Here is a 14,233-nt window from a genome sequence, read left to right as displayed (position 1 = left end):
ATTTGGGTGTTAGTGGCAATAACCACACAGTCCTATTTCTACCAACTGTGTTGGTGCTGGTGGGGGGAGGGTTTCCGCTCTTTCAACCAGGCATCTCCACAGCAGGAGTACCTCAGTGGGAGGAGGGCTCTTGGGAATAGGAAAGAAAATCTTGGGATTTACATAGGTTATAGAACATATTTTTTAATTCTAAGAATTAAATTAAGCTTTAATAATATTTGTCAGATGATACTGGTGACCTGAGCTTCTTCATCAGATGATTACATGTTATACACTGTGCATGAGGAATTCTGTGCAGAGAATTGATAGCAAAGCCCCTACCAGTATGTTAACTCTCAGTGTATTGCAGAGTATGATGCCTTCTGTGTTCCTGACTAGCGAGACTTAGAGTATATTTAGTTTTAACAACTTACAAAAAGGGTAAGTAGCTTAAAGTAAATTATTTTGTGGATAAACTATGAATTAAAAAGAATACCAATAGTGCAAGAGCAAGTAAACAAGAAAAAGGAGGAGCTGACAATACTTCTATTCCTATAGGCATTTCAGCTCTTGCACAAGCTCTCTGTAAACCATAGTACTAAGTAAAAATAATGACAATTTAATTTGCTCTGACAAGAAAGCATTTAAAAATCTCAAAAATTGGCCAGGCGCGGTGGCTCACGCCTGTAATTCCAGCACTTTGGGAGGCCGAGGCGTGCAGATCACAAGGTCAAGAGATCGAGACCATCCTGGCCAACATGGTGAAAGCCCATCTCTACTAAATACAAAAATTAGCTGGGTGTGGTGGCGTGTGCCTGCAGTCCCAACTACTCGGGAAGCTGAGACAAGAGAATCACTCAAACCAGGGAGGCGGAGGTTGCAGTGAGCCAAGATGTGTCACTGCACTCCAGCCTGGTGACAGAGTGAGACTCTGTCTCCAACAAAACAAAACAAAACAAAGAAACCTCAAAAATTATTGAGAAGACCAGTTGCACAACCAAATGGTATCTGTAATCATGAATGAGGGACCTCTTGCTCAGTCTATATTTAGATATTAAGTAATAATCATGACTCACAAAATATTCAAAAACTGAGCATCCAGTACATGAATACAAATACCTGTAATTTACATCATAAAAGCTTTCGGCATCATTAACATACAGAATATTTTAATTTTTAAATTTTGTCTTTATTAACCTCTTTAATTTCAACTTGGGAGTATGTTTTATGTCAGGTGAATACTGCACACACACATGCTAAGATATGTCCTTTGAAACATTTTATTGAGAAGGGACATGATTTAAATTTTACTAGCATCTGTCTTTTTCAGTCTTTATCTCAGATCATGATATTTAAGGATATTTTATTGCATTTCAGCTTATTTCTTTAAGTTGTTTGATATTTTTATAGGTCTTAAAATTGAATTCTTTCTTTCTAAGATGCAAACGTCTAATGAAAATTTGTAATAAAATTCATCTAAGCTACCTGCCCAAGTCACCCCTTGCTTATAATTTGTAAGCTAATTCTTCTCACAAATAACAACACTCAGGGATCTTTGTGAAGTGCCCACATGAGTCTTAGGCAGGAATACCTGTGACATTAACGCCATCTGAACGCTGGCACCATACAGTTCGTTCGTTATTGTTCCAAAGACTTGCTTTCCATGTGTAGTGATAACATTTGCCTCCTGTAAGTAAATATAATAATAGCAGTTCTATTACACCTCACTTAGAATAAGCATTGATCAATCAAGGCTAAAGAACTGAAAAGTACTCTTGGTACCTGTACAAGGGCGTGTTTCTAGAACCTGTTGGGGGCAGCTGTCTTGGTTCTCAAAAGACTGAATTATAAATGTCCTTGATCTAGACTGGCGGCCCACAGTCTCAAAGCTTCTTCCATCAATGCAGGTTAATTCACATGTGCTCCACTCTGACCATTCCGTTAAATGGCAGTCTCCTGGACAGTCATGCAGTACAGGGTGGAGAAAACAGCATGAAAAGTGGCACTGGACAACATTTGCATGGGCAGGGCTCACACAGAGATTTGCAGTGATACGTGCAGTTCCTGATACTACACATTCTATATTGATCAATTTTCCAATCAGAATGTACTAAGAATGATGAAGTAATTTATAGTTTAATATTGCTTAACAAGAAAGTGCCAAAAACTAGATTGTTATTACTTTGCTTCAAATTGTAGTAGTCACATCTAGAAAATATTATGTATCTGCTAGTGTTAATAAAACTTTTAAAAGAGAGATATAAAGATTATGGTAACTCAGTGTTCAAAGATCAGAATAACATCATAAAATGGATGTTCATAGAAACCATATAAAAGAGAATAAGTAGGTCACTGAAATGAACTATCCTTTGGACCAAAGAATGTTTAATTTAATACCCTAAACATCTTTCTCACTCAAGAAATATAATTCATAATTTATATAAATGTATCTTTATATAAATTATATATAAATTTTTTTGTAATACATATGTGTGTATACATATATACACATATGTTATATACTGTATTATAAACACATATTGTCACCTTGAACTTATGCCATACAAACTATGTTGTGTTACTAGGATTAAAATAAACTGATACATTTTATGTAACTAATAAAATTTATATAGAACTTCACACTTATATGGAACTTCACATTTACAGAGTGCTTTTATGAACTCATAGCCTTACTGGTTCCCACCACGCCATCACCCAGAATTCAGCCAACATTTTTTGAATGCTGGCCAGTGTGCTAGGTGCTGTTGGATACAGAATTAACATCATAGTTTCTAGATGAAGAAATCATTGCTCACAGGGGCTAGACTACATACCCCAAGTAAAACAATGAAGTGATAGAGACATGATTCTAACTTAGCTCTTAAGTTTCCAAATCCAGTGTCTTTTTTTTTTTTTGCCTACTTTGGCTCCATCAAAGCAGTAGGTATATACCAAAGTGATAACCACAATTAAAAATGAATTAAAGTTATTTAAAAACTTTAATTTTGATGAGCTAGAGCATTTCTAGGAAAACAGTAGTAAAATAAACAAAAAGATCATCATGGGAGGCACTCCCAGTCACTAGCATTGCATACCTGGGCAAGGCACAGAACACAGCTGTTTCAGGATGCTGTCCTGAAAGGGCATTTCTCCACACAGTGCATCCGTGACATGTCCAGCTGCATGAGATATTGAACCATTGTGGACCATGCAGGAAAGGCTGCGGATCTGAACTCCTTCCCCACAGTCTCCACCCTATGAGAGGAAAGGATACTTTCACAATTACCCAAATAATTCACATCTCAAAGTTTTGGCTCTTGCCACCTCTTGCCTAAGAAGACCATAGTTGCATATTTTGGTAGCTTCCTCCTCTTGTGAGCTATCTCTCAACTGTTGACAATAAAACATCCCTTAGCAACACTGCCAGAGCTGATAGAGAAGCTGCAGTGGGAATGCAAATCATGCCATGGAACCTATGTACTTAGAATATGACAACTCATTTTGGAACTCAGCCAAGATTGACTAAAAAAGAAAACAATACATAATTTGTCTAGATGTATGTGATAAAATGACTTAATCTGTAATCACCAATGAGAACATGTAAAGTTACAGGGCATAAATTTATTTTACCTGTTTTTCTTTTTTATAGAATTCAGTACTTTTTTATATGGATTAGGTTGAGGCTTCTAATAAAACACTGTTTTTCTCTGTTGCCACAAGAATTTGTTTTCACAGCATGCCTTCTCTGCTGAATAATATTCCTTGAAGACATGTCATACCCATCTCACTTAGATATTCTAGGCAATTAGAAAAATTTTGTACAGTGTCTCACAGAAACAGAAGCTTAGAATTGGATGGCTCCTAGTGGTAAACTGGCCCAACGATCTGCCTGATAAAAGATTTCCTACTATAAAATTTTTGGCAGAGAAGACTTCAGCTCCAAAATGTCAGCATAGAAGCAAGCTGGCTTCACCCTTCCTCCAGCCCCCCACAGAAAACCAAAAACAAATATTCAATGCTGAGACTATCGTCAGCCATATCTCAGAGCTCAAATATGAGGATAAGACAGTTCCTGGTGCCACAGAGAAGTGAAAAAACTCAGTAAGTCGTAAGGGAATCAGACTTCCATATCTGCAATATCCCTCCCCCAAATCTGCTCAGAACAAAGTGCACAGAAATTTTCCCCTTTACTCATGGTTTCTGTGCTGCGAAATGTGAGGTTGAGGTAGATAACCAGCTTCCCCACCATCTTCAGTATCCTGGCAGGAGGCCTGTCCCTGCCTCAACCCACCGGAAGCATGGGAAGTGCCTGAAGAAAGAAACATCCCTAAGGATATCCAAAGACAAAGAGGGGAGGGATGACTACTATCCCCCAGCTCTGAAAACTCTGTTCTGTAATTCATCCAAAGGAGATACCAAGTCAAAGTGGCGGTTCAGTAGTACCATGCTGTAGGAGGTTGGTTTCACAGATCCCGTAGGCATGAACCCCTACCTAGCCTTCTCACACTATTGGGATATCCCCTTGGGGACCTCCCCTATTCACGATAGGCAGCACACTAATTGCTTACTGAAGCAAAGCAAACCTAGGCTCAAGATGCTATCTAGTGCCGAAAAGAAGGCCAGAACTTAGCAATAGAAAAAAAGAAAGAAAACCAACAGTTAAATTACAAAGAATTACTAAAAAATAATATCCAATAAAAACCAAAACAAGCCATACTGACAAGCCTGGAATTAATAGCTAATTCTTCCACATAAAGACAGAGATGTACATCCATTAAAAAAACAAGGGAAACAGGGAAGCAGGACGACCCCAGATGAATAAAGAAAGGAACACGTGCGTGATCCTAACAACATAGATATGTGAGCTCTCTGAGTGAGAATTCAAAATAACAATTTCTAGAATACTCTATGATCTCCAAGATAACACAGAAAATCTATTCAGAAATTTATCAGAGAAATTAAACAGTTTGAAATAATAATTTTAAAAAATAGAAATATTGAAACAACTACATTTGCTGAACTGAAAAATTCATTAGAGGCTCTCAAAAGCGGAATGGATCAAGCAGAGAAAAGAATTAGGGAGATCAAAGACAGGTTATCTGAAAATACACAGTCAGAGGAGAAAAAGAATGAAAGGGAATGAAGACTGCCTACGAGATATAGAAAATTACCCCAAAAGACCAAATCTAGGATTTATTGGTGCTCAAAAGGGAGTTGAGCAAGAGCAAAGTGTAGAAAACATATTCAAATAAAACACAACAGAAAACTTTCAAGAACTTGAGAATGATATAAATATCTAGGTACTGCAAGGCCAGAGAACACCAAACAGATATGACCCAAATAAGACTATCATAAGGTGCATAATAATCAAACTTTCCAAGATGAAGGAGAAAAAGAGGACCTTAAAAACCTTAAGACAGAATAAGCAAACAACATACAAAGGCGCTCCGATTTATCTGGCAACAGATCTTTCAATGGAAATCATACAGGGTAGGAGGGAGTGGGACATTTTCAAAGTTCTGAAAGAAAAAAAATCCACTGCCCAAGCATACTGTATCCAGCAAAGTTATCCTTCAGATACAAAGGCAGGATAAAGTCCTTTACAGACAAACAAAAGCTGAGAGAATTCATCACCAACAGACTTCTCTTATGAGAAATGCTAAAGGGGGTTCTTCAGTTTGAAAGAACAAAACACAAATGTGCAAACAGAAAGCACAGGAAAAATTAAGCACGTGGACAAACATGGAATATCCTAATACTGTAATTGTGGTGTGCAATTCACTCATAACTGAATTTGAAGCCCCAAATAAACATCTATCAAAAATAATAACAGCTACAGCAACCTAAGAGATAGGTAATATAAAAATATGTCAATTGAGAAAAATGAAAGTCAAAATGTCAGGGGGGCAAAGTGAAAGTGTAAATTTTTTTGTTTGTTTCTATTATTTTCTTTGTGATCTAAGTGAACTTGTCATCTCTTCAGAATAACTTGTCATACAGGATATTTTTGTAAGCTTCATGGTAACCATAATGCAAAAACTTATAATAGGTTTACCAAAAGTAAAACGCAACAAATTAAAACACACTACCAGAAAAAATAACTTCACCACAAAGGAAGAGGGGAAAAAACTAAAAGAGGAGTTACAAAGCAATTAGAAAACAAGCAACAAAATGGCAGTAGCAAGTTCCTATCAATAACACTGAGTGTAAATAGACTCAATTTTCCATTTAAAAGACATAGAGTGTCTGAATGGATAAAGGAACAAGTCCCAAGTATATACTGTCTACAAGAAACTCACCCTACCTAGAAAGACACATATAGTGAAAGACATTGAAAGTGAAGGAATAAAAAAAGATATTCCATGCAACTGGAAACCAAAAAGAGAAGGAGCAGCTATATTTATATCAGCTAAAATAGTCTACAAATCAGAGACTGTAAAAATAGACAAAGAAGGTCACTATATAATGATAAAGGTGTGAATTCAGCAAGATGATATAGCAACTGTAATTGTTGATAGACCCAACACTGGACTTCCCAAGTATATAAAGAAAACATTAACAGATTTAAAGGGAGAGAGAGAGAAAGAGAGACCTCAATACAATAATAGTAGAACATTTCAACACTCCACTCTCAGTAATTGACAGGACAGACACATAATCAACAAAGAAACACTAGAGTTAAACTACATTAGACCGAATAGGTCTAACAGATATTTACAGAATATTTCACCCAATTGTTGTAGAATATACATTCTTTTCATCAGCACATAGGACATTCTTCAGAATAAACCATATCTTGGGCCACAAAGCAAGTTTCAACAAATCCAAAAAAGTAGAAATCATATCAAGTGTGTTTTCTGATCACAAGGGAATGCTGCTAGAAATAAATAACAAGAGGAACCTTAAAAACTACACAAATACATGGAAATTAAACAACATACTCCTGAATAACCAACAAATAAATTAAAAAATTAAGAAAATGTAAAAATTTCTTGAAACAATGAAAATGGAGATATAACAAACCAAAATCTATGAGATACAGCAAAAGCAGTATTAAGAGGGAAGTTTACAGCAATAAATGTTCACACTGAAAAAGTAGAAGGAATTCAAATAAACAATTTAATGGTGTACTTCAAGGAACTAGAAATGCAAGAACAAACCAAACCTCAAATTAGTAGAAAGACAAAATCATATACATCAGAGTAGCCATAAGTGAAAGTGGTCTCATCATACAGAAGATCAAACGATCAAATCTTTGTGTTTTTAAAAAAAAAAAAACAAAAAAACTGACAAACCTTAGCTAGACTAAGAGAAAAGAAAGAAGACCCAAATAAATAATATCAGAACCCCAAAGGAGACATAAAAACTGAGATCACAGAAATACAAATAATCATTACAGTATATTATGAGCAACCAAATGCCAACAATTTGAAAAAATTAGACTAAATTGATAAATTCCTGGACATATACAACCTATCAAGACTCAACCATGAAGAAATAGAAAATGTCAACAAACGAATAACAAGTAAGAAAACTGAAGCTGTACTTAAAAGTCTGCCATGAAAAAAAAAACCCAGACCCTGATGGCTTCATTAATTAATTCTACCAAACATTTAATGTAGAACTAATACCAATTCTACTCAAATTATTTAAATAAATTTGAAGAGAAAGGAATACTTCATAATTTATTCCATGAAGCCAGCTTTCCCTGATCGAAGACCAGAAAAGGGCATAGCAAAAGTAGAAAACTATAGGCCAGTATTACTGGTGAAAATAAATGTAAAAATCCTGAACAAAATATTAGCAAACCAAATTCAACAATGCATTAAAAAGATCATTCATCATGATCAAGTGGGATTCATTTCAGGAATCCCTGAAGGATCCCTGTAAGGACGGTACACCATATGCAGAAATAATACATAACATTAACGGAAGAAGAAGAAAAACCATATGATCATTTCAATAGATGTTGAAAAGCATTTGATAAAATTCAATATCCCTTTATGATAGAAACTCTTGACAAATTAGATACAGAAGGAAAAAGACCTCAAAATAGTGAAGATTTCATATGACAAACCCACAGCTAACACTGCACTGAATGGAGAAAAATGGAAAGCCTTTGCTCTAAGATCTGGAACAAGACAAGGATGCCTACTTTTACCACTTTTGTTCAACATAATACTGGAAGTCTTAGCCATAGCAATTAGTCAAGAGAAGGAAATAAAGGACATCTAAGTTGGAAAGGAAGATGTCAAATTAGCCTTGTTTGCAGATGATATGATCTTATACTTACAAAAACCTAAAGGCTCTACCAAAAAACTCTTGTAACTGATAAAAGAATTAAGTAAAGTTGCAGGATACAAAATCAACATGCAAAAATCAAGTAAAGTTGCAGGATACAAAATCAACATGCAAAAATCAGTAGCATTTATATACACCAACAGTGAACAACCTGAAAAATAAATCAAGAATGCAATCTCATTTGCAATAGCTATAAAGGATATAAAATACCTGCAAATCAATTTAACCAAAAAAAGTGAAAGATCTAACAAGGAAAAGCATAAAACACTAATGAAAGTAATTGAAGATGATATATGAAAATGGAAAGATATTCTATGCACATGGGTTGGAAGAACTAGTATTATTAAAATGATGATACTTCCCAAAGCAATTTACAGATTTAGTGCAATCCCCATCAAAATACCAAAGACATTCTTCACATACATAGAAAAAAAATCGTAAAATGTATATGGAACTCAAAATATCAATGCAATGGCATAATCAGGGCTCACTACAGCCTCAACCTCTCAGACTCAAGCCATCTTCCTACCTCAGCCCCCCGAGTATCTGGGATGAGAGGCATCCAACACCACACCTGGCTAACTTTTTTTAAATTTTAGTAGAGATGAGGTCTCACTATGTTACCCAAGCTGGTCTCAAACTCCTGAGCACAAGGGATTCTCCCACTTCAGCCTCCCCAAGTGCCGGGATAACAGGCGTGAGCCACTGTGTCCAGCTGGAACTCAAAATATCTTGAATAGCCAAAGCAATCCTGAGCAAAAAGAACAATACTGAAAGCATCACACTACTTGACTTCAAAATATACTACAAACCTGTAGTAGGCAAATAAGCATGGCACTGGCATAAAAACAGACACTTAGACAAATGAAACAAAATAAAAAACTCAGACTTGTATGCATGATAAAAACCCCAGATTTATATCCAGATTTATATTCATGCATTTATAGCCAACTCATTTTTGACAAAGGTGCCAAGAACATGCAGTGGGGAAAGGACAGTCTCTTTAATAAATATTACTGGGAAAACTGGATAAGCATATGCAGAAAAATAAAACTAGTCCTCTCTCTCTCAACATACATGAAAATCAAATCAAAATGTATTAAAGTCTTAAACCTAAGAACCAAAATTTGAAACTACTAGAAGAAAAGAACTCTGGGAATATGGTCCAGGATATTGGTCTGGGAAAATATTTTTTTCTTTCATGTAAGATATCAAAGCACAGGCAATCAAAGCAAAAATAGACAAATGGGATTACAACAGCCTAAAAAGCTTCTGCATAGCAAACAATCAACAAAGTGAAGAGACAACCAACAGAATGGCAGAAAATGTTTGCAAACTACCCAGGTGACAAGGACTTAATAACCAGAATAAATAAATAGTTCAAAGAACTCAATAGCAAAAAAAAAAAACCCAAATAATCCAATTTAAAAATGGGCAAAAGACCTGAGTAGACATTTCTCAAAAGAAGACATGCAAATAGCCAACTGCCATATGAAAAAAAAATGTTCAACATTAGTACTTGTCAGAAAAATGTAAATCAAAAGCATAATGAGATATCATCTTACCCCAGCTAAAATGGCTATTATAAAAAAGACAGGTAATAACAGATGCTGGTGAGGATGTGGACAAAGGAGAACACATGAACACTGTTGGTGGGAATTTAAATAAGTACAGCCATTATGGAAAACTGTATGGAGGTTCCTCAAAAAACTAAAAATAGAAGTACCATATACAGAAATTCTACTACTGAATACACACACACACACACACACACACACACACACACACACACACACATTTATATAGTCAAGAGAAGGGAGAGAGGTCAATAAATTGAAGAGACAACTGCACTGCCATGTTTATTGCAGAACAATTCACAATAGTCAAACTACGGAATCAACCTAAGTGCACATCAATGGATGAACAGATAAAGAACACGTGGTATAATGTATACAAATGGACTATTACTCAACCATAAGGAAGAATAAAATCCTGTCATTTGCAGAAACATAAATGGAACTGGAGCTCATTAAGTGAAATAAGCCAAACAGAAACACAAATATCATATGTTCTCACTCATATGTGGAAGCTAAAAAGGTGGATCTCACAAGGATAGAGAGTTAAGATTGGTAGTTACCAGAGGCAAGGAACGCTAGGGGTGAGGGGGGATGAAGACAGGTTGATTAATGGGTACAAATATATAGTTTGATAAAAGAAATAAGACCCAGTATTTGATAGATCAGTAGGGTGACTATAGCTTACAATAATCTACTATATATTTCAAAATGGCCAGACGAGAATGATTTGAGTTGTTCCAGCATAAAGGAAAATATATAAGGTAATGGATATCCCAATTACACTGACTTGATATTTACAAATTATATGAATATACTAAGTTATCACATATACCCAAAAAATATATACATCTATTATGTATCAAAAATATAGTTCTAAAATAAAAAATAAAATTTTGTCAGGCACTCATGAGATGAGTATCTTCGATTTTAGTCAGGTGTTCACACTTCAAAGAAGTCTATTAGATATTTGGATAACTTCAGTTGATAGCTCTATTTTCATTTAGATATTCTAGAAAACAGAGTCCAAGGCAAAACTTTTACACTAAGAAGCAATCCCAGTATGGCTAGAGTAGAGGTAAAAGATAACTGAAGCAGGAAAGGAGGGGATGCTAACATGAGGTAGTGTGTTACCAAGCTGGCCTCAGCTTCACAAACAAGCACGGCTGGTTTCTTGGCTACCCACATCATCTTCCAGACAGGTCATGGGGTATCACCATGTCTCAGTACCATTCATGAAGAGCAGGGAGGAGAGGAAAGAAAGTTGTTGTTAAATGTCAATGACTCCTAGGATCCAGTTCTTACTGATCAATGGTCATTTTAGGAAGTCTTAACTCCTCTGTACTTCCAAGTCATGTTACTTAGCTTCCACTAAGTCCAGAAGTTGGTGGAAGAGCTAGAGGCTTTGTGACTATTGCTGCTGCTATGGATGCTAAGACAAAGAAGAAAAGTGAAGGTGGGAGCAAGAGACAAAACAAGAGGAAGAACAAGAGAAGTGAGAGAGTGAGGGTAGAGGGGTTGGGGAGACACAGAGAGAAAGAGACAGAGAGAGATCGGAGTAGGGACTCAGGCCTTCAAACTTCCCAGTCTTTTTGCACCTCTGTTGCTGCAGTCAGGTATGCCACATGCTACAATCCATTATTAGATGACAGTCTGACAACTATGCACTTGAAAACTGAGTGTCCCCTCCTTCTTATCCCTCTTCCCCTGCAGGACTCCCGAACTGCATCGTCTAGATTTTAGAGCTGCTATGGCCTTTGCAGAGGCAGGAGTAAAGTAGGACAAGGTGGCCCGCTAAAGCAGTCATGACAGCGTTCCAGGACATGGAGCAAGTGATCCCTGGGCTTATGGGTCAGCTGGGCATTGGACATGCCAGGGTACAGTGACAGCAGCTGTTGGGCATCAAGGGAAGGTCACGGATAAGCTGCTGGAGGGTGCAGGATGGTATAGAATGGCTGCTCATAAAGCTTCTTAACATAGAGAAGTTGTAACTCAAAGACATACTGGCACAAAAGAAAAAGGGCAACTTGGAGGACATGAAGTTGTAGCAACTTTAAATCTAAAGAATCTGAGCAGTCACAAACATTAGGGACACTGTACCCTCTTTTAAAGACATATTAAGAGGAATTATGATTTATTTATCTAAAGTAGTCTCTTAGTCTGTTCATGTTGCTATAATAAAATACCTTAGATTGGGTAATTTATAAACAATGGAAATTTATTGCTCATGGTTCTGGAAGCTGCAAAATCCTAGATTAAGGTGCCAGTGAAGTGTTTATTATTATTATTATTATTGAGATGGAGTGTCACTTTGTTACCTAAGCTGGAGTGCAGTGGGGCGGTCTCAGCTCACTGCAACTTCCGCCTCCCTGGTTCAAGTGATTCTCCTGCCTCAGCCTCCCGAGTAGCTGAGATTACAGGCAAGTGCCACCACACTCAGCTATTTTTTTTGTGTGTGTGTGTTTGTAGTAGAGATGGGGTTTCATCATGTTGTTCAGGCTGGTCTCAAACTTCTGACCTCAAGCGATTCACCCTCCTCGGCCTCCCAAAGTTCTGGGATAACAGGTGTGAGCCACCACGCCCCACCTGAAGTGTTTAAATGAGAGCCAGGTCCTCATAGATGGTGACTTCTGGGTGTCCTCAAATGGTACAAGGGAAGAAGAAGCTCCTTCAGGCCTCTTTTATAAGGACACTAATACAATTCATGAGGGCGGATCCCTCGTGCCCTTATCACCTTCCAACAACTCCACTTCTGAATTCCATCACATTGGGGGTTATGTTTCAACATGTGAGTTTGGAGGAGGAGGCACAAAGATTCAGCCCACAGCACACAGTCATTCCCACATTTGTTTTATCAGTATTTCATAACTGCTCTAATAATTTCTATGCCTGTTATGAAACTGTCCCAAAAAAGCACCATAATTTTAAATCTAAATGCATTTTTTTGGAGATAAGTGGAAGCTCAAAATCAATTCATAGTAGATTTATTCAAAGCAAATATTCTAGTAAATGTTTATTCCCTAGAGTGAAAAACAATAGGTATAAATTACTCCGGGGAAGGGAGGGCTCACTTATAACTTATCATTCCATATGATAGATTCATTGCTGAATTGTCTAGGTGTATGTTTTACTGTGGAGTATTAGACTTTGTGTACCTGGGAAGAAGAGTTTAAAGATACAGCAATATACATGAAATTTGATAGTTTTGAAAGTACTGATACTTGGACCCTTAGGTAAAATATGCAGTTTATTAAAGTGGTTTTTTTTTTTTTTTTTTTTTTTTACACACCATGAGACAGAGTGTGAAGAAATAACAGTAAACAAACTTATGCTACAAATCACTTTAAAAACTAAGACAAATAACAGTGTGCTCCTAGTATGTATCTTGGAATCAGTCCATATTCAACCTTAATTGCTTATAACTTTGACAACAACAGCCACAATGTGAAGAGAAATCAGCATCAGATTAATAATTTCCTTCATAAAGCAAACATTCACTCATCCACAGTCAAGAGATTTTACACACTAGGGCCTGAAAATAGACCCAGGTTTCTAAGAGAAAGACTGTAAATGGCACAGGTTCTCTCGTTAACTCTCCATTGCCTAGAGCATTAATAGAGGTTTTGTATACAATGAATTGGCATTACTGCCTAATGTGAACAGGCAGATAGGTGCTTATAATCATAATCATAGTTTTAATAAAAATTATAATACTAACTGTAACTATTGAGCTCTTAACTTATGTCTATTACTATGCAAAGTACTTTCACTTATCTACTTCCTGCCCACATAACCAGCGAAATAGGTACTACTGCTACCCCCACTATATAAAAAAGAAAACAGATGTTTGGAGAGTTTATAGACTTGGCCAGAAATGCAGAACTAAAAATTGGCAGAACCATGACCAAAATTAGGGCTGCTAGACTCCAGAATCTGAGCTTCTCAAGCAGATTTATGAGCATATGTGTGTATATGTGTTAGCAGCTGAGAAACTTGGGAAGAGTTAGGAAATGCTAAAAAAGAAAGTGAAGCCTGAGGATAAATACTTCCTTTTTCACATAAGACACTGACAGAATTGGCACATCCACTGTGCCCCACACGAGCTTTTATTATGGGTTGATACTTGTGAAGACAAGCAGCCACCTAAATATCATCACCACCCTCATTGAATGAGATCCCAACTTGTGTTTGGCAGGCAAGGACATGCTAGGACAAGAGGAAGCACAAATGCAGCGGTAGAAAGATGTTTTTCCTTTGTGCAAAAAGGCCCACGTGCATTTTGATCAGTAATTTTAAAAATCCAGCTTATATATAAATTTAAGTGTAGTAAATTTTTTAAAAAGATATGGTGTTACCTATCTCACAAAGAGTTAACAATC

General features: G+C 36.5%; 1 protein-coding gene across 1 annotated transcript in view; it reads right to left on the bottom strand.

Annotated features, from left to right (window-relative positions):
- THSD7B (thrombospondin type 1 domain containing 7B) overlaps positions 1 to 14,233 on the bottom strand; it is a 908,978-nt gene that overhangs the window by 19,078 nt on the left and 875,667 nt on the right. Inside the window, exons 22-24 of the mRNA XM_024243556.3 lie at positions 3,075 to 3,234; positions 1,762 to 1,935; positions 1,571 to 1,666 (exon numbers count right to left, since the gene is read on the bottom strand). Of these exons, the coding sequence (XP_024099324.3) occupies positions 1,571 to 1,666; positions 1,762 to 1,935; positions 3,075 to 3,234 (430 nt within the window). The remainder of the gene's footprint in view (positions 1 to 1,570; positions 1,667 to 1,761; positions 1,936 to 3,074; positions 3,235 to 14,233) is intronic.

Source organism: Pongo abelii, chromosome 11 (genome assembly GCF_028885655.2).
Source record: "Pongo abelii isolate AG06213 chromosome 11, NHGRI_mPonAbe1-v2.0_pri, whole genome shotgun sequence".
NCBI classification, from domain to species: Eukaryota; Metazoa; Chordata; class Mammalia; order Primates; family Hominidae; genus Pongo; species Pongo abelii.
Note: the sequence above shows the minus strand (reverse complement) of the source record. Positions and strands in the feature narration are given on the sequence as shown.